Consider the following 23,552-nt stretch of genomic DNA (forward strand, 5'->3'; position numbering starts at 1 on the left):
CAATCTGGAATCCACACTGGTGGCTATGCAGAAGACTCTGCAGTCTATTGAGGGCACCATGGAGTCTGTAAATCATCGTCTTGATCAGATGGCGACACAATTTGACCGTCAGAACGAACGGATGGGAGAGGTGGAACAGCGAGTTTCCACCACGGAGGATGGTCTGGCCACGGTCTCGTCCAAAGTCTTTAATATGGAAAGAGTGCTGGCGGTCATACAAGCGAAGAATGAGGAGTTAGAAGGGAGGTCCAGGCGGAACAACGTTCGCGTTACAGGCCTGCCGGAATCCACGAACGTGGGGCGCATGGAAGACTTCATGGAGCGCATGATCATCGACATATTTGGGGCTGACCAGCTATCCCGTGTCTTCATTGTGGAGCGTGCGCATCGGTCCCTAGCTAAGAAGCCTCTGCCAGGAGCGCCGCCGAGGCCTATTGTGGCAAGGATCCTGAACTATAGGGACCGGGACACTATTCTACGGCTCGCAAGGGAGAAGGGCTCCATAGACTATCAAGGTAACAAACTGGAGTTTTATCCCGACTTCACCATGGCAGTACAGACGGCACGTAAGGAATTTGCGTCGGTGAAACAATTGCTGAGGGCGGAGACCATCGCTTATGCCATGCTGTACCCTGCGCGTCTTCGGATTGGGCCTCCATCGGATAACAAGATTTTCTCCTCGCCCAAGGCAGCCCTGGACTATGCCAAAAAACTGAAAAAACGTGCTAAAGAACCGCCTGGACGTCATGAAGGGGATGATGAAAGGCTGGACGAGGAGGCCTGACCTGCATTGCACTGCTGACTATGATGATGGGGGAAATGCGGAGTATTGCACTGGGTTGCCTCTATTGCAGCGTATGCAGTAATTGCTGAAGAGACGCTCGGGCGTTTCAGCCCCTGGTACCCTTTGCGTTGTTGCTCTATATGTTGCGCGAGGGGGAGTGCTATGGTGAATATGCAATATGTGCTACTGCGCTAGATGAGGTGGCCTCTCTGGGACTTAGGCGATGTTCTTGGGAAGTGAACGCTTTCAGGGGCACCCAGTGCAATGTGCTGTTATATGAATACCATCGGGTCTGATGCTCTGACCGTGGGGGTGGGTAGAGGGGTTGGGGTTGTTGTCAACGACAATGGTCTGCACTCTCGTCAGTTCTGGCGAGGGTGGTGTGCCACTACGCCTCCAGATAAGGGAGATCCCCAAATGTGGCTGTTTGCATTGTTGGGGGTTGCAAAGGGGGGGGGGGGGCATGGGGAGGCTTTGGCAAGTTGGGAGTGCTGAAGTGGGCGGCGGGATGGGGGATGGGATGTTGCAACTAGTTGGGTTGTTGATGTTTTTCCTGGTCAAGGGGATTGAGTCGGAGTCATCTTTGAGCTGTGTGTGGGGCTGCAGTTTGTGGCTCCGGGTCTTTCCAAGCGCCAATGGGGCTATATCTAGGAGGGTGAGAGGTGGGGGATGGTTTAGAGGGCAGGGGCTGCCGAGGATGAACGCACTGCTGGGATACTTACACCTTAGGCGATATGGATAGGGGGGGCACCATCACGTGTGTTACATGGAATGTGCGAGGGCTAAACAAGCCGCAGAAAACTAGACAAATGCTTGCCTTTTTGAATAGACATGGGGCACAAGTAGCATTTCTACAGGAGACGCATCTCAAGGGGGCGGCGGCCGAAATGGTGGGCAAACAGTGGGCGGGAGCGAGGTGGGCCACGTCATATTCTTCCTATGCACGTGGGGTAATGATTCTGATAAAAAAGAATGTTCCATTTGAGGTGTTACATGAGGAGGTGGATCAGGATGGTAGATATATTGTTGTGCAGGGTAAACTGTGTGGCACGTTGATCACTCTTCTCAATGTGTACGGTCCTAATATAGATGACCCTGATTTTTTCATTGCACTTTGGAACAAACTGTATAGCCTACCACCGTCGGCAATCCTCTGTGGGGGGGACTGGAATATTACATTGGATTCTGAGTTGGATAGGAGACACGACCGGCCTTGTGAACGTAAGAGAGGGACGGATGCGGTGCGCGAGGGTATGAATGGGCTGCAATTGTTGGATGTTTTGCGCTTGCAGAATCCTGGCAGGCGGGAGGGAACTTGCTACACATCAGCGCACAATACGTGGTTGAGATTGGATTATTGGTTATTGACCCGAGATGTGAGTGGATGGGTGCTGAATGCGGAACACCTGCCCCGAACGCTTTCGGACCATGCCCCTGTTGCACTGAAGCTGCGGATACCTACACATGCTCCTGCCCCATTTACCTGGCGACTCTCCCCTGGAGTGTTAACGGATCAAGTGTTGTGCGAGCGTCTGCGGCAGATAATTGAGGAGTTCTTCGAGACCAATGTGGGCTCCGTCGATAGTATGATCAAGGTGTGGGAGGCCTTTAAGGTCTCAGTGCGGGGTGCATGTATCGGGTTGCGGTCCGGGGTCCTCACGTCCATCAGAGACTCTATGTCCACACTGGAAAGGGAGTTGTTGGCTTTAGAACGCCGGCTGGAGGAAGGGGCCGAAAGCACATTGCTAGCGGATGTTAGGACAAAGGTCACAGAATATAATGAATTGGCAGACCAGGAGGTGAAATTTCTATCCAAACGCGCTACAGCCAGATATTATGGAGAGGGGGGTAGGCCGGGCAAGGGACTAGCTGATAGGATTCGGGACCCTTGGGCTAGGCACTGCACTGTATTGGAAATTGAGGACCAGGGAACTCTGGTGACTACGTCGGATGGCATACTTGCCTGCTTCTCGAGACACTATGCGCAACTCTATGAACATAGAGAAACGGCGGACGAGGCAGAAATATCGCGGTATTTGGAGGATGTAGCGCTGGTGTGGCTCTCCAGGGGTCAACAGGAATTCCTAATGCATCATGTTACCGAGGCGGAATTCAGAGACGCGATAGCAGCCCTGCCGAATGGGAAGGCGGCTGGCACAGATGGCCTGCCCGCCGAATTTTATAAAACATATGCAGATTTGCTTATTCCGCGACTGGCCATGGTCCTAGAGGAAGCTTTTGAATGCGGACGACTTCCGGGAACTATGAGAGAGGCACTCTTGGTGGCGCTTCCTAAGCCTGGAAAGCCTCTAAATAGGTGCGAGTCATACCGTCCCCTTTCACTAATAAACACTGATGTTAAAATAATAGCCAAAGTGCTAGCCACGAGACTGCGTCTCCTCCTGCCGGTTATGGTATTACCCGATCAATCGGGGTTTATCCCCCTCCGGTCCACCACTCACAACCTGAGGACCTTGTTCGCCGTACTACATCTCCTTAAGCCAGACCTAGCCGCGGTGGCAGTCATGCTTGATGCCGCCAAGGCTTTTGATTCAGTGGCATGGAAGTATATGCTGGCCGTTCTGCATCGGATGGGAGTGCCTTTCTTCTTCACGTCACTAATTGCCCTGTTGTATAATGCACCAACGGCGCGAGTTAGGATTAATGGTCACGTCTCTGCCTCCTTTCCAATACAGCGGGGGACAAGGCAGGGCTGCCCTCTATCGCCCCTGCTTTTTGCCATCATGATGGAACCGTTGACCTGTGTCTTGCGTCAGAGGTATGCGGAGGCAGCGCTGAAGTTCCCTCTCAGATCGTTGGCCGTATCAATGTACGCTGACGACATGGTCCTATATGTCAGAGACCCGGCGCTTCACCTGGAGCGCATACTTCGAGAGTTCATCAAATTCGGCCGGCACTCAGGACTGACCATAAATTGGGACAAGTCAGTGGTAATGCCTCTCACGGACGTCACTCACCAGGTGCCATTGGAATTCCCGCTGGAGTGGGCGACGGAATCAATTAGATACCTGGGCGTTTGGGTGCACAGGGATTACCAAGAAGTCATACGGGCCAACTACGGCGTTGCCATTTCCAACCTGGAAGACCAGGTGGCGAGATGGACTCGTCTCCCACTGACTCTGGCGGATCGCGTGTCTTTGATTAAAATGGTAGTGCTGCCGAAATTTCTTTACCTATTCGTCAACATTCCGGTCCCGCTAAGATCACACTTCTTTGCGAGACTGCGGTCCCTGCTGATAGCTCTCACCTGGGCCGGCAAGAGGCCGCGAGTGACTTGGGAGGTACTGACCAAGCCATACGATCTAGGTGGGTTTGCCTTGCCGGATATGAGACTTTATTATCTTTGCGCACAGGCACACTTTGCGAGCTACTGGATAAACTCTCCGCCATACACTCCGCACGTAGCGTTGGAGGCGAGTGCAGTTCTGCCGTATCCACTAAGGGCTATGATAGTAAATAAGCACTCGGTGTTTGAGAAGGGGGAGATTGATACCGTGCGCCTCACGGCGACTGCATGGACTACCCTGGGTAAACGGGCTGGCAGGCTGCCGCTATAAGCTCCGGCCATGCCGCTACTTTATCACTCGGATATCTCTGTCTCGGGTGAGCCAGGAGGGCTGCAGACTCTGCGGGAGGCTGGACTACAGACTATGGGGGACCTATTTCCGGGAGCATCGTTCCTCTCCTCTCAGGAGATGACCACCCGCTCGACGAATGCTACTATGTCCACCTTTGTGTATGTCAGACTGCGTGCTGCTGTGCGTGACTTATACCCAACATATCCGGAGGAACCATTGGCCCTAGGTGCGTTGCAGTTGCTCTATACGGTCAAGGACAGGACTAAATTGCTATCTAAATTATATAAGGCTGCACAGGAAGATGAGGGTGGAGGGGCGACCCTGGCCAGAGCAAGGTGGGATAGGAGTCTCCCGGAACCGCTGAGTGATGACGACTGGAATGAATGCTGTGCTATGACCGGTGGGTATGTGATCAATGGCAACTTCCGCCTTCTGCATTATAAATTTCTACAACAGTGGTACTATACGCCGGCCCAACTGGTACGATATGGGCTCAGGTCCACTGCTCAATGTGTCCGCTGCGGAGCTGAGGACGCTGACTTTATACACCTGGCCTGGGGTTGCCCACGCGTCTACGACTATTGGAAGGAGGTGACTGAAAGGCTAACTGTCATGGCCTCAACTGAGGTAAAGCTGGATGTACGCCTGTGTCTGTTGGGCATTGCCTCTGGGGTGGCTGCGCCGTCGCGGCGGCTTGTGGTGTTGGCGCTTCAACTAGCCAGAAGGAGGGTTGCTATGGTCTGGGGAGGAAGGAGAGCGCCTGAGGTGCAAATGTGGCTGAAAGATATGGCCTATTCCAGGGACCAATTGAACTGTTACTATGACGAGTTACCTGAGGCATCTCGCCCGAGGGATGTCTGGGCTCCGTTTACACTCTATATGCTCTCTTTAACAGACACTAATAGCGACGAGAGTGTGACTGCTGCTTTATCAGACTGCGAGGAGGGAGCGGCTTGAGAAGTTTTTGGGGCGGAGGCGTTTGGTTAGCCCTGTATATGGTGTGAATGCCTGGGTGGTGGTCATGGCAGTGAGAACGTAGTGGGCTGCAAGGACTGGCATGGTACCCATAGTTACTGATCCTCGCTATGGCCTCTGGATGGCTCTGGGAAGGGGGTGAACGTTCCCTACCTGGGAAGTGCTGTTAGACATACGTTGTATTAGCTGCCCTGCCACATCATGCCTACTAGACTTGGACTACTCACTGAAACCAGGATGGGACGGGGGGGTGGGGTTGGGATTTGATGAAGTTACCTTTCTTTATAAAAACTGAAAATTAGACCGAGATCACATGGGGGCGTACGACCGCACTCTAAGGGTGCGCTGTAAATATTGCATCTGGATTAACTGTAAGTGCCTACGTGAGCTAAGACTTTTGGACTCCTGCAATCGTGCCTCTGGCGTTTGATGTCAAGCTTGTATGATAACTGTGGTACACCGATTGCGGCCGGCCCCAACAGTGGGTTGTAGGCACACCGCTGTGTATATGAATAATGTGCAATAAAGGTCTACCAAGCAAGCCGGGCCGACGACGGCTGAAATGCCAGAAACCGGTCCCCGGAAGCTTGTTTCCTTCCCAGTATAAGAATTGGCTTGGTAGTTTGGTTTGCCCTGTTCCCATCATGCACTGAGACAGGAACAGACTAATTTGCATGTAGCCAGGTTCTGAGCTGGGATGGTGCAGTGAGCTAAAAAACGGTGATGGATCAAGCCTTGATCTTTGGACTGGGTAAGAGTGGTCTGCTTAATTCAGACACTCTGTTCATCACCACCCCCTTTTCTGAATCACAGGTGCGACTTCGGCACATTGATGGAGAACCCCAGCAAGTGCAGGAGGTTGGCCGTAGTCTGGAGGTGGCTGACGACTGTCTGGGGCGAGCCCGCCTTCAACAACCAGTCGTCGAGGTAGGGGAAGACTGAAACCCCTAACCTGCGTAGATGAGCTGCGACCACCGCCATCACCTTTGTGAACACCCGTGGGGCGCTGGTAAGGCCGAAGGGGAGCACGGTAAACTGAAAGTGCTCGTGGCCTACCGTGAACCGCAGGTAACGCCGGTGGGCCGGCAGGACGGGGATGTGAAAATAAGCGTCCTGCAAGTCCAACGCTACCAGCCAGTCTCCAGGGTCTAGGGCAGCTAAGACCTGAGCCAAAGTCAGCATCTTGAACTTCTCCTTCCGGAGGAAGCCGTTGACGTTCCGCAGGTCCAGGATAGGGCATAGGCCCCCTTTGCCCTTCTTGGGTACCAGAAAGTAGTGGGAGTAACAACCACACCCTACTTCAGGCCCAGGAATGTGGTCGATGGCCCCCTTGGCCAAGAGGGCCGTTACTTCCTCTTGTAGAAGTTGCAAGTGATCCCCCGACACGCAGTGAAATTGCGTGGCATGGCTGGAGGGGTCGCCTCGAAGGGGAGTAGCCCCTTCGGACGATTTGCAGCACCCACCTGTCCGACGTGACAGTGCGCCAGTGGGAGGGGTGATGGCGAACCCTGCCTCCCACCGGCGTCACATGGGCCTGAAAACTCGGACTAGGAAGGTTTTGAGGCGGGTGCTGCGGAGGGTGGTGTGGACTGGCCTCGCCATTGTCCTCGACCGCCGCCACAGCGGTTTCCACGGCCGCCACTGAGCTGTTGAACATTCTGCGGCGCGTGGCTGGCAGCACGTGTGGGGGCGCCCCTTCCTTGGCCACGAAAGGAGCGAAAGGCACCCGATTGCTGGCGTATGGCCGAGAGGCCCAAGGACTTGGCCGTAGCCCTGGAGTCCTTAAAGCGCTCAAGCGCATGGTCTGCCTTGTCGCCGAAGAGGCGACGGCCATCGAACGGCATGTCCAGAATTGTGGTCTGGACATCGGCCGAAAAGTTGGCTGGCCTCAACCAGGCGTGGCGTCGAACCGCCACCGTCGTTGCCATCGCCCTGCCCAGTGAGTCCGTGGTATCCAGCCCACACCGGATGGAATATCGCGCTGCATCTCGGCCCTCCACAAGGGTTTGGGCGAGTTTAGCCGGGACCTCCTCCGGACATTGTGGCAGCACGTCCGCAACCGCGTCCCACAGGGTGTGGGTGTAGCGGCCCAAGAGACAGGCGGTATTGACAGACCGCAGCCCTAAGCTTAGGGACGAGAACACCTTCTTCCGGAACTGCTCATATCTCTTGGATTCCCGATCGGGCGGAGCCGACCGGTATGCGGTCTGGGAAGTGGAGGCCTGGATAACGAGACTCTCGGGGTGGGATGGGTGGACAAAAAGCAAGGGTCGCCCGGGGCTGGGCGGTAGCGTCTGGCCACGTTCCTATCCACAGGCGGACCTGTGGCGGGCTTGGACCAAGTGCCCACAAGAACGTCACATAAGGCCTCATTGAACGGTCAGAAGAGGCTCGCTGGAGCTTGTCTGCGGTTTGAGGACCTCAGTGAGGAGGTTAGTCCTCACGGCTGCGACGGGGAGCTCAAGGTTTAAGGCCTTGGCCACCCTCGTCAACACTACACTATATGTAGACCCCTCCTCCGAAGCCACGGTCGGAGGGGAGACAAATCCAGGGTCTGGCAAAGTGTCAATACCACTGGCCTCCCCAAGCTCATATGTCCAGTCCTGTTGAGACTGGACCTCCAGTGCCAGAGGGTCCTCCGACCCCCCCCAATCTCCCTCCTCACCCGTTTCCTGTAAAGCAGGATTAACAGACGGGGCCTCCTCATGGAAATAAAAATCTCCAAAGGCTTTCGGAAGCGGCGCCCAGCTGGGGACGGCGTTCACAGCGGGCGACACCCGTGGGGTCGGCGCCGGTGAGGTTGTGAGGTCGACCGGCGACGACCCGGATCCGGAAGCGGATCCGGTGAGGTCCTGCGGCGTCAGGACCGAAGTCGCCGGCGGCGTCGGGGCCGAAGCACCCAACGGCATCGGGCCGAAGCACCCGGCGGCATCGGGCCGAAGCACCCGGCGGCATCGGGCCGAATCGCCCGACCCGCTAGGGCCTCCAGCCGGGACCGTTGGGCCCGGAGGCGCCACGGAACCCGGCTGAGGAGGGAGGGTCCTCATGGCCATGAGGTACCGCTCGATCTCCCCCGGCGTCGCGCCATGCCCAGGGACCCGAAGGTGTGGGGCAGGTGGCGACGCTTGCGACTCCCTCGGAGCCGCGTGGGCGGTGTCGCCGGAACCCCCGGCCGCATCGTGCGAGCGTCGGGGTTGGTCGGAGGAGCGATGACGTCGCTCTGACCTCTCATGCCTCTTACCGGAGGACTTTGAGCCTGACGACGGATGTCCACTCCCGGAGCTGCGATGACTCCGACCCCGCGACTGGTCCCTCGACCTCCCGTGGGACTGGGACCTGGAACGGCGCGGGGCCGACTGCCGGAGTTCGAGTCGCTTGCGGGACCGCTCCCGCCTAGCTTTAGACGTCAGGGCCCGGCAGTCGGAGCAGGTGCGGTCATCGTGGTCGAGGCCTAAACACTTCAGGCACCGGCGATGGGGGTCCGTAACTGACATCAGTCGGTCGCACTTCGAACAGGGTCTGAACCCGGTCATCCCTACCGGCACCGATAGAGTCAAAGACTCGAAGAAGAAGAATGATCAAAAAGTTCAGTCAAAAAATGACTAGGGGTAGAGCTTCTCCGGATCTGCGCTAGCTGGCGCGGAAAAAAAGAAGAACTGACGTCAGTGCGCATGGGCGGCCTCTAAGTACTCAGACAACGTCATTCCGGCGCTCACGACGCCGACGACGGGCGCGGAGCCGCAGACGACGCCTACCGACGTGCAGGGGTATTGCTGTGCAAAAATTTCCGGATTCAGTCCGACGCCTGGGGATATTCTAAGGTAAGGAATCTATCACTAACGTGTCTCTTTCAGATAAATTGATATCCAGGTCTTGTCCATCACTGAATGGTATGTCTTCATTTAATTTTCTTAATGTTCACATATATAAATATATTTTTTAAACCAAAAAAATATTAAATAAAGGATAGGTATCTGATGCATGAAAGTACAGACAGACACGATTTGTCAACACTTCATGCCAATGCTCATTGACGCCACTGCACCAGGTTTCAAGCTTGTCCTCAAGTCTCGCACATCCCACAGCAACTTCTAATATAGTTCTTTTTTTCCCAAAATTTTTATTGATATTTTCACATTACAATATAGGACATATGACATGTATCATCATTTCGCGGCTGATCACGCAGGGACCCTCGTCCTTGAGTTTTGACTGCAGGTATATGTGGGGCATACGGTTTGAGCATATCTGCCTGCTCTAACTTGCTCTTCTGACTTGTAAACATTTAGCATAGAACATGTAGGTATTTGCGGATGTTCTAGGTTCTAAGAGGTTCCAACACATAACACAAAACATATAGGTCTTGGAGGTTGTTTTATGGCTGACCGTAAGCCTAGTGGGGAAGTTTGAGTCCACTGACTTTCCAGCCTCCCCGTCTCGCCACTACTCCGCTCTGCTTCAGCCGTTCTCTTGTGGGTGTGTCCTGCTGCTAGTGCAGCTTGCTTTACGTTGTTCATGGGGGTTCGTATGGGTCTAGGATTTTGTCTAGGGTTGTCCACATCCCTCTGTTGGGGTTCTTCTATGGTGCGCTTCTTAGTGCTGTATTGTCGGCTCCCCTAATGTCACCCAATTCAGCCACGGAGAAAATTACAAAAAACTATTTGATGGACAGAATGTAGATCAATGTCTTACATTCACCCCAGTACAAGGATCTGGGCCTAAATCCATCGTTTTTTGCACTCCACACCACCCTGGGTCAGATAATGGCTTTATGCAAATCAGCTCTGACCCTGTGCCCCATGGGAACAGTCCAGTCCGAACTACAACAGCCATATCTTTCCCAGACCGGAATCAAGCATCCGAGGACCGGACCGGTTTCGAGGAAACACCTCTCATCAGCCCGGCTAGCTTGACCCAATTCAGCCACCCCTTGAAAGTGGCTTTGGCTGAGCCCTTCCATTTTGCGAGCACTGTTTTGACTGCTGTCGTTATGAGGAAGTCCAGTAGGTTTCTGTCATGTTGTGTGGCTATGTCCGCCGTTATGGGTGCTGTGGCGATTGTGGCAAATTCTTCTTTTAGTGTACAGCCCAGGACCTTATTTATGAATGCGAACACCTTTTTCCAGAAATTTCTAACCTTAATAGAGTGGAAGATAAGGTGCGCTAGGTCTCCCTTTTCGGAGTCACAGTTCCAACAGCGGTCGTTTTCTTTAAGACCTATTGACGTTAAGCGCGCTGGAGTTCAGTATGCATGATGCAGTAACCAGACCTTTGTCTACGCCAACACTGGGGAGATCATGTTTTTCTAACTGCTTATATCTTTCTCAATCATGCACTCAGAAAGGGCACCCATGAACCTGGTTTAAATCAAAGTACTTTGTGACCCCATCCGGGGTATGAAGCGCTGTACCAAAATACAAAATACAAAATACAATAAACAAATGTTACATATGTAAAATATTATACACTTTGTGAATAAAAAGCAAAATAGAATGGGAGTGATTATCGTCATGGAATGTTAAACATTATTTAACAAATAATAACCTACTTTTTCTAGTCGAAAAATATAATCTCTTTCAAGTCTCTCTTCGGCCTGCTTTAAACCCAATTTCTGTTCCTCGGTTGAAGAAGACTCATCAATTACAGCTCCATTTTCTAATTCCGTATTCACAAGGTTCTTAGCTTTATCTTTAAAAGAAGAAACAATTCAAAAGTTGGTCTTGTGAACAGAAAAAAGACACAATAAAACAGATAAGTTGAAAAAGAAAATCAAGCAAACTAAGCAATATGTGCCTTCAATATCCTCCAATAACCGCTGGTCATACAGCAGAGCCTTTTATTTACAAACCTTGTAATTAAAGTGCTGATCCAGCAGGAAGTATTCATTAAACATTCTGAAAACGAAACTAAATGCCTGGAAATAGCATTTCCAGGCTACAAAAAAGTGATGCAAAATGTGGGTGGGACCTACAAACAAGCATCCGTTAGGAAATATATATATATTTTTTGTTCAAATCTGTTTTTATTGTGAACACAGCGATAAGCCTACAACCTCATGCTGAGGCCGGCCGCGCATATACGAACTCGTGGGCGGGTACCACCTAGGGCTGGTAAGAAGCGTTAACACAGCGCCTTGCCTACAACCCCGCAAGGGGGCCGGCCGCGTGGCTGAAGGGTGGAGGGCGCAGAGGTTGGCCTCGTGCATATGCTGTTCTGCTACACGAGGGAGGCGCATAGTGAATAGCTGATTGTAGTGTCACAGGAATTTAAGGCTTAACAGGGCCCAACTGCCCCATAGTGAGGCGAAAGCCAGAGCGGCAAGAAGGAAAAGAGAAAAGTTGGAGGATAGCCAATCAGGGAGGGAAGGGGGCAGGGAGAAGGAGCAGCAGCTTCATGTGTCTGGCCAGGGGGCAGAGTGTGAGAGGACTTACGTGGTTGCAACAGCGCTTGCGGGAAGAGCGGCGGTCAGGGGCAAAGTCTGGCGGGATCTGCGGGGATTAGGGCGTCATCAAAGAGGTGTAGTGCACGGAGTCTGGGAGGCATGTGTCTCGCGTAGCTGACTGAGCATAGGTGGCGCACAAGGGGTTCCCACACTGCTTTGAAGCGCGCGTCTCTCGCTTGTATCCGTGCCGTAAGCATCTCCATAGCCAGGACCTGCCAAAGGCGCACAAACCAGGAGGCTATCGGCGGTGCTTCGGCCCGCTTCCAGTACAAAGCGATGAGTTGCTTAGCTGCGCCTAGCATTTGGAGCGTGAGGATCCAGTCGCTACGCGTGAGAGCCCTAAGCGCGGGGGGTCGAACGCCAAGCAATAACGTGCACACCTCCTCAGGTATGGGAAAGCCCAGCACCTTTTTGATGGGGCTTAGTACCTCCTTCCAGAAGACAGCTAGGTTGGGGCACGTCCACCATATATGCACAAAGTCACTAGTCGCAGATCCACACCTCCAGCACAGTGGCGAGGTGGTAGGGAACATCTTGCTAAGTCTCAGCGGGGTATAGTACCCTTGGGTGAGCAGCTTGTAAGCATTTTCCCTCTGAGGGATACTACGGTAGATTTTGGGGATATCATTCCACAGCCTGTTCCATTGGGAGGGCTCTATGTCGACGCCTGCTGCCAACTGCCATTGCCTCTGATAGGGATGTGTAGGCATCGAGGTAGGATGCTGCAGTATGTAATATATTTGAGAGATAAGCCTCTAAAGCCCCCCTAGGGAACGAGTGGTAGGGCACAGCCCCTTTTAGGAACGGGATCTCTTCCTCAGGTATAGTGAGGTTGAGCGCCCAGGATTTGGTATGATTTATTTTAAGGCCGGACGCCCTCTCATACAGGCAAAGCACCTCGTGAACCGCTGGGAGAGAATCACGAGGGCGCGTGAGAGTGAGGATCAGATCGTCTGCAAATAAAGCCACCTTGTTATCACGTCCCCCATGGGGGATTCCGTGGATGTTGGGGGCACGCCTTATCAGCGCCGCCAGTGGCTCCACCGCAAGAGCGAACAAGAGTGGCGAGAGCGGGCATCCTTGCCTCGTGCCCCTGTGAATCGAGAGCAGCGGTGTCAACTGGCCATTGAGCCTGATTCTGGCTTGCGGCCCAAGATAGGGGGCCATGATCCTAGCGATCATTTTGGGATTGATACCGACTTTCTGGAGAACCTCCCTCAGGAAGGCCCAGTCGACCCGATCGAAGGCCTTCTCCGCGTCGAGCGAGAGAAGACAAGCCGGGATGTCCCAGTGCCGCGCCTTCCCCACTAGATGTGCCAACCTGCGCACATTGTCAGCCCCCTGACGATCCCGAATGAACCCCACCTGGTCCGGATTCACCAGCCCTGGCATATACGGTCAAGTCGTTTGGCCAGTAGCTTGGTATATATCTTTAGGTCGGTATTCAGGAGGGCGATAGGGCGGTAGGAAGCGCAGAGGGTGGGATCTTTCCCTGGCTTAGGTATCAAGGCGATTTCCGCCAGACCCATATCGGGGGACGGGCCAGAGGTGTCGGAGAAGGAGCGGTATAGCCTCAATAGGTACGGGCGAAGCTGGGCCAGGAATACGCGATAAAAGGTCAGCGGTAGGCCATCCGGTACCGGCGTTTTCGCGGTGGGAAGGTCCTTGACAGCTGCAGAAATCTCCTCCTCCTGTATGGGTTCCTCCAGCTCAGCCGCACAGGCCGGTGGCAGCGGGGTCCCTTCGTAGTCAGCAAGAACAGCCGCTCGTGCCTCCGCCGTTGTGGCCTCCTCCGCATATAGGGAGGAATAATAAGCAGCAAAGGCCTCCTACTTGGCTCTTTCAGTAGTAGCACAGGAGCCGTACGGCCGTCGGATATTGGCTTTATGAGCTCTAGCCGTTCGTGCCCGCAGTCTACCAGCTAGGAGGCGCCCCACCTTGTCCCCGCCCTCGTAATATTGTTGTTTAAGTGCCAGCAGGGAGCGCTCCGCCTTGTTGGTGCGCAGTGTACGGAGTTGTCCCCTAAGGTTGGCGAGGGTTCTCCTAGACGCCTGTGAGGGACATTCCCTGTCCTGGATCTCCGCCTGTTTGATCACGCTCTTCAAGTCATTCTCCAGTTTATACGCCTCCCGTCTTCTTGCTATCGCCAGGGAGGTAATGTGGCCCCTAATGGTAGCCTTGAAGGCATCCCAGACTGTCGGGAAGGGCGTGTCTGAGTTGTCATTGACGACGAAGTACGAGTCTATGGCTTCCCGGATGCTGGCAACATCCTCCGGGTCTCGAAGGATGCTCGGAGGGAGGGTCCATCTCCGCTCCCAAGGGGCGCGAGCCAGCGGATCTTGTAGCAGAAGTTCCACATGGGCATGATCCGACAGCGAGATATCTGAGATGTTGGCCTTCAGCGCATCTCGAGTCAGCTCAAGGGAAGTGAAGAGATAGTCAATGCAGGAGTACGTCCTTTGGGAGTGTGAGTAAAAGGAATAATCCCGGGTTCCCGGATTATGATAGCGCCACACATCTACGAATCCTAGGTTCGTGATCTGCGCCCTAAGAGCGGAGGACATCGCGCCCGCACCATTAAACGCAGCCCCCGCACGGCCCAACTCTGGATCCCATACAAGATTGAAGTCTCCTCCCAGAATCTTGTGCGGGTCGCCAGGTCTAAATTGATCTCGCAGAAGCGCTTGGAGGTATTTATCCTGCGACTGAGGGGTGCATATACACAACCCAGGGTGAACTGTGTGCTCCCCAGCTGTACCGTGGCCCGGAGGAAACGCCCGTCAGCACTCTTGTAGGGTTTAGCGGGTCCTCGCCTAAAGCCAGCTCTACATAAGATAGCCACCCCCGCCGTTTTAGTGTCAGCTGACGCCCAGAATTGCGTGGGGTACCTAGGGTGCACCATGCGTCTGGTGTCTCCCCGCAGAAGGTGTGCCTCCTGTAGGAGGATGATGTCGGGGGAGTGGTGTAGAAGATAGTGCCATACCGGATTCCGCTTGTTAGGGGAGTTAAGCCCTTTGACATTAAGTGACAGGACCTTTAGGGGAGCGGGGATAGACGCCGTCATCGCGCTAAGGGAGTCGAGGCCGCTCTGTCACCCTTTGTCCACCTCCCCCCGCAGTCAGGGCAGTGCTCACCTCCCTCCACCCCCATTGTGCCAGCACCCACGGCGTCCACCAGGCCACCACACTACATGAATGAAAAATGAGCCAGAGGAGGGGACAGCGCAGATGAAAAGTTGGAAAAATAGGGAAAGTAGGAAAATGGAGAGTATGAGATGAGAACGTAACCACAACAGGCCAACAGGGCCACAATACAATGTCCCAGGTACCGGGCATCCTCTTCCCAAGGGTTCGGATGATCACAGGAATGTCACTTCCTACGGGACAAAGCGGGGGGGGCGGGTGTCTGAAAGTAAGAGTCCTGATCGTCCCGCGGCCCGTCTGCCCGCTGTCTCGAGCAGGTTCGGGGGCAGCGAGAGCCAAAACCTCTCAAAGGTGGATAAGCCTTATCCAGGGGGTCAAGTGGACAGCAAGGCTCGATGGGGAGGGTCCAGGCTCCGAAGAAGAGGGATGCCACAGGCTGCTTCCTCCGACCCACCCCGGAGGGGGTCCCCATCATCATCGGCGGCAAGACAAGTCCTCTTTTAGTGACAGGGTGGCCCCGGATATCTGTAGGACAGTTCCAACCTCCGGAGCAGTGCCAGCCACGTCCCTGCCAATCAATGGTCAGCTGGAGTCGGGGGTCGGTCTTCTCCCTCAGTCTCAGAGGCAAGGGGCTGGGAGGCCTGTTCCTCGCGGTCACCCTCAAGGGAGCGAATGTGCGCTATAATGTCTTGCTTGGCCTGAGAGGTAGAGCAGCTATCCACTGGAGGGGTGCGGCGATGGAGGCGTACCGTGGACCAATCCGGGCGGGGGGGGGCCCTCTCCTGGCGGCGAGAGCGGGAGGGGCTGTGCTCCGGGGAGTCTGGCATGCCAAGTAGTCGGGCCGCTTCTCGGTAGGACCGGATGGCCCTGCGTTTATCCTCCCACCGGACGATGAGGGCAAAGGGGTGTCCCCACTGGTAAGGAATGTTGAGGGCCCGCAGTCTCTCAGTGACCGGGCGGAAGACCTTCCTCCTGTGGAGCGTGTTGGGGGCCAGATCTTGGAAGATCTGGATCTTGTGTCCTCCGTAGCGCAGGTCCGGGTTGTCCATCGCCGCCTTCAATATGGCCTCCTTCTCCGTGAAGTAATGCAGTCTGGTAACGATGTCTGGTAGGAGGCCCGTCTTGCTTCCTGCCCCAAAGACTCGGTGGGCACGGTCCAGGAGCGGCGGGAAAGCATCTTCCTTGCCCCACACATTGTACAGGAGTTGGGCCACATAGGCCATGGCGTCAGTCCCCTCTTCTCAGAGTGGCACTCCCCGTATCCGGAGGTTATTGCGGCGTCCCCTATTTTCAAGGTCCTCCTGTTGGACCTGGAGCTTGATGTTCTGTTCCTCTAGGGCCGCCACCCTCTGCCATAGCTGCTCCAGGTCTTCAGTGCGGGTGTCAACTATTTTCTCAAGGCCATCAACCCTATCACCCAGGTCGGTGACCTCCTTACGTAGCTCCTTGACACACGAGTGGACCTCCGTTCTCAGGGACCCAATTTCGGACTTCAGTTCAGTCATGAAGGAGGACATAAAAGCCTGGGTCACCGGGGGGGAGTCCGCGGGCGGCTGCGGCGGTCCTCCAGATGAAGGCGGCGTGCCCGCTTTGCCCCACATAGAGGCCACCGACGCGCCCTTGGCCATCGCCACCGGCGGGTCCGTCTTGCCCCCTCTGCCCCGGGTCATCGTCCGCCCCAGGAGCACAGCAGCGGGAGGATGGGTGGTCTGTCACCAGCGGCCCCCAGTCCACGCCAGTAGAATCTCCAGTGAGGGTCCCCTTAGTCCGGTGTGTGGGGCCTAGGCCGCGGCTCCTGGGGTCATAAGGGTGCCTCAGCTCGAGGCTGTCGTTAGGGAAGGGCTTCTCTCCCAAACAGAAGTGCTACAGCGGACCCCTCGGCTTAAGTTGAGGGCACCCCCGTGGGCGCGCGAAGGGCCCCCCAACCGCCAGAGGCCTGTGACTCCCCAACAGCGTGAAACTGTGCTCCTCCCCCCCCCCCCGCCCCCCCCCCCCCCCGAGCCGCCAGTGGAGATGGAGGAGTACTCACGCTCCGCCGGGCAGTCTCTCCGTCCGCTTCCGGCGGGGGGAGGTGGGGGGAAGGGGGAGAAGCGCTCAGGCCGTCCTTCCTCGTGGCTTCCAGGCGATGTCAACCACTGTGGGGGGAGGTTCCAGCACAGGGCCGCAAGTGTGGGCGTCCGAAGCGTGGTGCAGGCAAGGGCAGGGCTAGCGCAAGTCCCCCAAGGCGCAACGCCCAGCTGTGGCGGCCCGTCCGGGTTCAGCGTCGCACCACCCGGCAGCCGCTGCTCTCCAGGACCCCAGTAGCCAGGCAGGGCAGGGCCCGGGGCCTATGGCGCCAAGCAGCAAGGCAGAAAATGGCGGGTAGAGTCAAGAGTCCCAACAGGCAGGGGGGAGGGCGCCCCAACCAGTCTCGCCGCTTCTCAACAGGCTCCTCAATGGCAGCAGGGGATCGCGTGGGCAGGCGAGGGCCCCCCCCACCGCGTCTGGATATGTCCGTGGGTGGCCGATGAGGGGACAAGATGGCGGTCAGCGCCGCTGTAGGGCCCACCCGCAGTGAGGCACCGCCGGAAGCAGACGGGGAAGGGAGGCACAGAAAGGGCAGCTCACCGGAATAGTCCTGCGGCGGTCCAGGGATCCGGATCCTCCAGCAGCTTCTCCAGGCTCGGCCGTCAGACTCCGCCGATACCGGGGCCTCTCCCGGCGGCGGCGCCCGGGTGTCCACACCGCCTCCCGGCAGGGAAGGCTCGATGCCGACAGCCGCGTTCACTCCGCCCGGCGGACCCCCGCCAGCAAACCGTCCCCCCGGGGGGGGAGGGGAGGGGGGGTGGTCCAGCACAGGCTGTTCACAGGGATCTTCTGCTACTGTGCAGACGCCGGGGATCGGCCTCGCTCGGGAGGGGCAGGGCCGGCCGTCTTGGCGGCAGACCCGTCAGCAAAATGGCGGCCAGGAGTCGGCCGCGGAGGTCGCAAAGCTCCGGTTGCCCCCAGCGGGATCCCCCACGGCCAGGACTTACTCCGGGGGTGCGATGTAGACACGGCTTGCTGCACACGGGGGGGCCCCAGGAACAACCCCCGAACTTCGCTTAAACAGCGGGGCGACGGAGCTCGCTTAGGACGCGTCCGCTCACATCGCTGTCTCGGCCACGCCCCCATATATATTTTTTAAACTTCTTTATTGCATTTCAATTGGAAGAACATCAATCTGTAATCACAGTGCCCCTCAAAGACCCCCCTTCCCCCCATCTGACTCTGCCGACAACCGTCGTACACACTGTTTCATAACGCCTGTTTGATAAATAGTATGCACAGCCATTTAGCCAACAACCCGTAAAAGGGCAAGCGGCATTTCACCACATCCGTTTATCTCATTGCTAGTAAAAGACTCTGTGACAAGTTCGTAACTGCAACATAACAGTAACTGCGCGGTCTGTCCCAGTCCCTCCGTACCGCACATCACCCCGCACCCTGTGTTGTTGTATGTCCATTGGTGTCGCTTTTGTTAGTCAAATATATGTGGTATAAGCTCCAGAAATTTTTAGGCCTGCTGGTGGGGGGCTGCAGTTTGCTATAGTTTTCAGATTGCGTACAGCAATAGAGCATGTTGTGCGCCCAACGTTTTGGTGTTGGCAGTGGGCCTCTCATTCAGCAGCAAGCCAGCACTCAGCGGGCCATCAGCAGGCCCATGTCAACCAGTCGTCTAACCGCTCTCGGTAGCTTTTTAGTGTACCCCAACAGTGCCACTAGCGGCGGCAGCCACCTGACCCAGTCGACTGGCATCACAGGTGAGTACAGCAACGCACCACCCTGCATTTGCAAGAGGCTGTGCCATGCATGATTTGTGGCTGTTAAAGAGTCCAGTACGCCCGTTCTACGATCCAGTGACCGGAAAATAGTGTGCTGGAGTGTGTCCGGTTGTGCAAAGATGGTCTCCATGCGAACATGAGGTATGTTTCTGTCTCCATGCAGCCAAGTGTGTAAATGTGATGCCTGAGCTGCTCTGTAGTATGCCTCCAAGTCCGGGCCTCCAAGCCCGCCCATTGAGTACGGCACAGTGAGTGTCGTCCATCGGACGCGAGGCAGTCCGCTCACCCACGCTAGCTTTGTCATCTGTTGTTGCAGTTGTGCAAAAAATGATTTGGGGAGGACAATTGGCAAGGTAATGAACAAGAGCAAGAACCTAGGGAGCACAACCATTTTCATTATAGATATACGTCCCATTAGGGACAAAGGAAGTTTGCTCCAATTAAGTACGTCTTCCTCAAGCTTACTGACCGCAGTGCCATAGTTGGCTCTAAAGAGGATTTCCGCGTCTGTGTGCAGGTGTATCCCCAAATAGCGGACCGTATCCGTGGTCCATTGGAGGGGGTATTCCATTTGCTCTTGCTGCGTGAGCGGTGTAAGTGGAAAGGCTAGCGACTTGGTCCAGTTGACCCTTAGACCAGAGAGCGCCCCAAATCGGACCACCTCACTAAGCACTGATGATAAGTTATTAGGGTCACGAATGTACAGCAAGGTGTCATCTGCGTACATCGACACTATAATCCTGTAGACCGGGAAGCTTATGCCTTTGTTTCCGTGGTATTCCCGCAGAGCGCAAGCCAGCGGTTCAGCCACCAGGGCATATAGGAGGGGCGAGAGGGGCATCCTTGCCTAGTCCATCTGCTAATAGGGAAGGGGTCCGTGACCAGGTCTCCCATACGGAGCCTCGCACTCGGTTCGAGGTACAACGCCCCCAACATTTGTAAAAATGGCTGTCCCAGGCCCATACGCAGCAGTACTATACGCATGAAGGGCCACTCTACGGAATCAAAGGCTTTCTCTATATCGAGGAAGACAGCCAGTGCCTTTCTATCTGGTCTAACATGTTGGATCACTCCCAGGACCGTGCGTATGTTGTAGACCAGGTTCCTGCCAGGGACAAACCCCGCCTGGTCCGGGGCTACCAGTCTATCAAAAAGCAGGGCTAAGCGAGTAGCTAGAACCTTGGCAAATAGCTTGGTATCGACATTGAGCAACGACAGGGGTCTGTATGAGCTGCACTCGTCGTGTGGCTTTCCCGGCTTCAATATAGTTACCAAGAGAGCCTCCCTCATAGAATACGGCATGCTGCCCTCTACACATATGTCGTCAAAGAGGGTCGAAAGGTGTGGGAGCAGTTGGTCCTTGAAGGCTTTGTAGAAGTCCGCTGTGAGGCCGTCAGCTCCCGGTGCGCTGCCCGATTTCATACTGGCAAGCGCATCTAGAATCTCATCCCTTTCTATTGGTTGCATGAGAAATTCCCTATCGGGGTTGGCCAGTGTGGGGATGTCTATATGACTAATAGTCAACAATTTCCTCTTCCATATCGCCAAATTTAGAGGAGTACAGATCAGAGTAGTAATTTTTAAAGGTCCCAGCTATTTCTCCATCATCTGTAGTCAGTACTCTCTCAGCGGTATTCACCATAGGGATGTGATGGCGCCGCCGTGCTCCCTTCATGAGGTTGGCCAGCACTGCGCTCGGCCGCTCCCCCTCTCCATATACCAGAGCTGTGGAGTATTTGCTCATGTGTTTGACCTCCCTGTCCGCTTCCTAATGATACTCCGCCAGTAGGGTCCTAATTTCTGCGCTCACAGAGTCATCTGCGAGACAACGTTGTCTGCGCTCCAATTCCCCAAGTGTTTTCTCAAGGTTCGCCAATCTCCGCCTGATTGCTTTAAGTATGACCGAGTGCTTTGACATTGCGACTCCTCTGATATAGACCTTGAAGGCCTCCCATACTACTTGGAAGCTCTCGACCGAGCCTATTGTAGGAAGGTGGATACCTGACTATGGTCGCCCCCAACTTTTTGCCTGATGTTTTGCTAGTTTTCCGACTTAGTTGACCAGGGGCCATGCCAATCAGGACCCCAGGCCTACTGCTCTCTCTCTAAAATGGATTCCATGTACCTTAGGTACATTTCCAATTGGTATTGGGCCACCTTATCAGACCCTGTAACTCAGGGCATAGGTGTACCCAGGGCCTACCAGGGGCTGAAGCATGTATTATGCCACCCCTGGATGGCCATCTAAATCTGACAAAACTGGCTGCACGACAGCTGGGGCAAGGTGGTGTAATCACCCTTTGCTTTAGATATAGTATACCTATATCTAACCCTAAAAATGGACACACAGATTCCTATCAGTCACTCCTATGGCAGGCCTTGACAATCCTGAAGGCAGAGTGCTTGGAATCGTGTGAGATGGTGCTCTGGCATGAGCTGAGCCCGTTTGCAGCTTGCGGAACCAAGTCCTAATAGCTGTTCCATGATAATGCATACCATATACTCTTAAGTGCATTATAATCCTCGCTGTTAAATGCTATCTCTGGTATCGCTTTATCAAAACATGTCGAGTAAGGTGTCATACGAATTGGAATACTAACCCCTCGCCAATTCTGGCGACGGGGTTAGCATTCCACCCTTCTAGAGGGACACAACATGTATGTAACTGTGAACCCCGGTTAAAGTGAACTCGAGCCTCAGCATCACAAAATGGATGCTGCCACCACAGACACGAGTCTGACCCCCTGCAGCTGGGAGTCCTTCCAGCGAGGGGAGCTTGGACAAAGGGTTTCCTGTCAGGGGCGGTGCTAGCACCATCCCAGACAGGGTTTTGTGTATTCTGGGTAGGCAGGGCTTTACAGGAAGGTGACTGCAAGTGGCACCCGGGTGCTCACTATGCATCTGCCGGCTAGAACCAGTTCCAGGGACACACCAGTCCCTGGCCTGGGGAAAGTCCGGCATGGGAGAGGGGTGTAACTACCCCCCTTCCTGGTCCCACCCCTAGGGCAGGACCTAGTCGCGTACCCACCCCTTTCTTTAGGATAAAGGCAGGAGCGTGGACCCTTCCAAATTAGATCATCTTTGAATCAAGAAACTACTTTCTACGAAAGGAACTCTCTACTTCTTCTCAAGATTTCTCCCTTGTGACTAAGGAGTAGTCACCCTGCACCCGCAGGCACCATCTAAGAACTCTGCGGTTTGCTGCACGTCCTTCCTCAGGAATCCGACCGACCAGCACGACGAGACCCGGCTTCCCTGGCGCCTCTGACCTCTACCTACCTCTACAGCTAAGCTGAGAACCGTAGGTGCGACGAGACCTCGAGGGACCGGCCATCATCAGAACTGCACGACTTCTATTCAGCACGATCGCCGAGGGATCCTCTGGTGAGTGCTTTGGGGTCCGAGAAGCCCCGACCCTGAGCAGCTCCAGCACCTTAGACCAGCCCCCCAGCATCCACGAGATCTGCGGGGGCCCTTCTGCTTTCTGGCTGCTCACCGCGTTGTCTGGCTACTAGCCCGCGGTCTTGTGGCCTTCCCGACGATGACCGACGACATCACCACTGCTAGTCTGGTTGCTCCAGACTGGCCCTTGCTCCCTTCCAAAAGAGGAGCACCCCGGACCCTCCTGGTCCACTCCAGACGCCATTTTAGGTCCACCGCGTGGGCTTGAATTTGCCAAGACTTGTTGCCCCAATCCTGGGTCCAGCAACGTCGACAGCATCAACCATCGTGGGACAGCTCGCACCTCCATCCTGGTCGCCGACAACGCCTCCTGGTCCGTGAGACTGCAGAGCCCAGCGTCGCCCACTCACCTGGTCGAGGTGACTTCGCCCGGTGCCATCCTGGTGCCCACACAATCACTGGCTAGTGATTAAGAACTTGGTCCCCTCTGCTTTCAGGTGTCATCCATCTTCGATCCAGGCTTGGATCACTTCAAACAATCTTCACTGGTCGCCTGCCAGCAACTCCTTCTTTCAGGCTCCTGGTTCGTCAACGAGGATTCCCAACGTCTTTTCAGACCTATGCAGCCGCAGCCCCTGGGCTAGGTAACTTCGGCATTTCGGTGCCCCAGCATAGCCTTCCTATCCAAGGGTCCTGATCCACTTTCGTTTTCAGCCTACCTAGTCGGGTTCGCCTGAGAACACTAACTTTGCTTTTACTAGCCTCCATAGACTTTGTCCCGCATCCCGCGTGAGAGTGCACACTCTGCACCCGAGTCCCCTAGGCCTCCTACTAGTGATCAGAAGGTTCAGTAATGCAAATGCTACTTAACAGTATGCATCTGTTCTTGGCATGTAGGGCTGCTGACATTCATATCTGTGCATAGATCGCCGCCTAGTGTTGGGTCCGGATGATTGCACATTGTTGTCCTGGAAGAGTCTTCGAAGTATCACGAGATAGGTGGCTCCTCCCCTGGACTACAGTGCGCATGGGCATAGCCTCCATCCCCAGATTGTTTTTAGCCATTGGCAGAGATGGAGTGAAGTATGTGAGTGATGCCCATGCTATGAGCATATGTATATATATATATATATGAATACTGCAGCTGCTACAGGCGCCGGGGAGGAGGGTGGGCGATATGAATGTCAGCAGCCCTACATGCCAAGAACAGATGCATACTGGTAAGTAGCATTTGCAGTTCGAGGCATGTGGGCTGCTGAATTCATATCTGTGCATAGAATACATAGCAGTCCTCCCATCATTGGCGGCCGCCCGTGCCTGCTGCAGCAGTCTGAAAAAGTGTTTTGAGAACAGCCTGACCAACAGCTGCCTGCTGTTTGGAGTGCACGTCTACACAGTAATGTTT

At 55.0% G+C, this 23,552-nt stretch overlaps 1 protein-coding gene across 3 annotated transcripts in view; it reads right to left on the bottom strand.

Moving 5' to 3' along the window:
- TUT4 (terminal uridylyl transferase 4) overlaps positions 1–23,552 on the bottom strand; it is a 1,145,308-nt gene that overhangs the window by 947,315 nt on the left and 174,441 nt on the right. For all 3 annotated transcript variants that reach the window (XM_086952445.1, XM_086952444.1, XM_086952443.1), the window contains one exon: positions 10,906–11,045. In XM_086952445.1, the coding sequence (XP_086808571.1) occupies positions 10,906–11,045 (140 nt within the window). The remainder of the gene's footprint in view (positions 1–10,905; positions 11,046–23,552) is intronic.

This window comes from Lissotriton vulgaris, chromosome 1_1 (assembly GCF_964263255.1).
Source record: "Lissotriton vulgaris chromosome 1_1, aLisVul1.2, whole genome shotgun sequence".
In the NCBI taxonomy this organism is placed as follows: Eukaryota; Metazoa; Chordata; class Amphibia; order Caudata; family Salamandridae; genus Lissotriton; species Lissotriton vulgaris.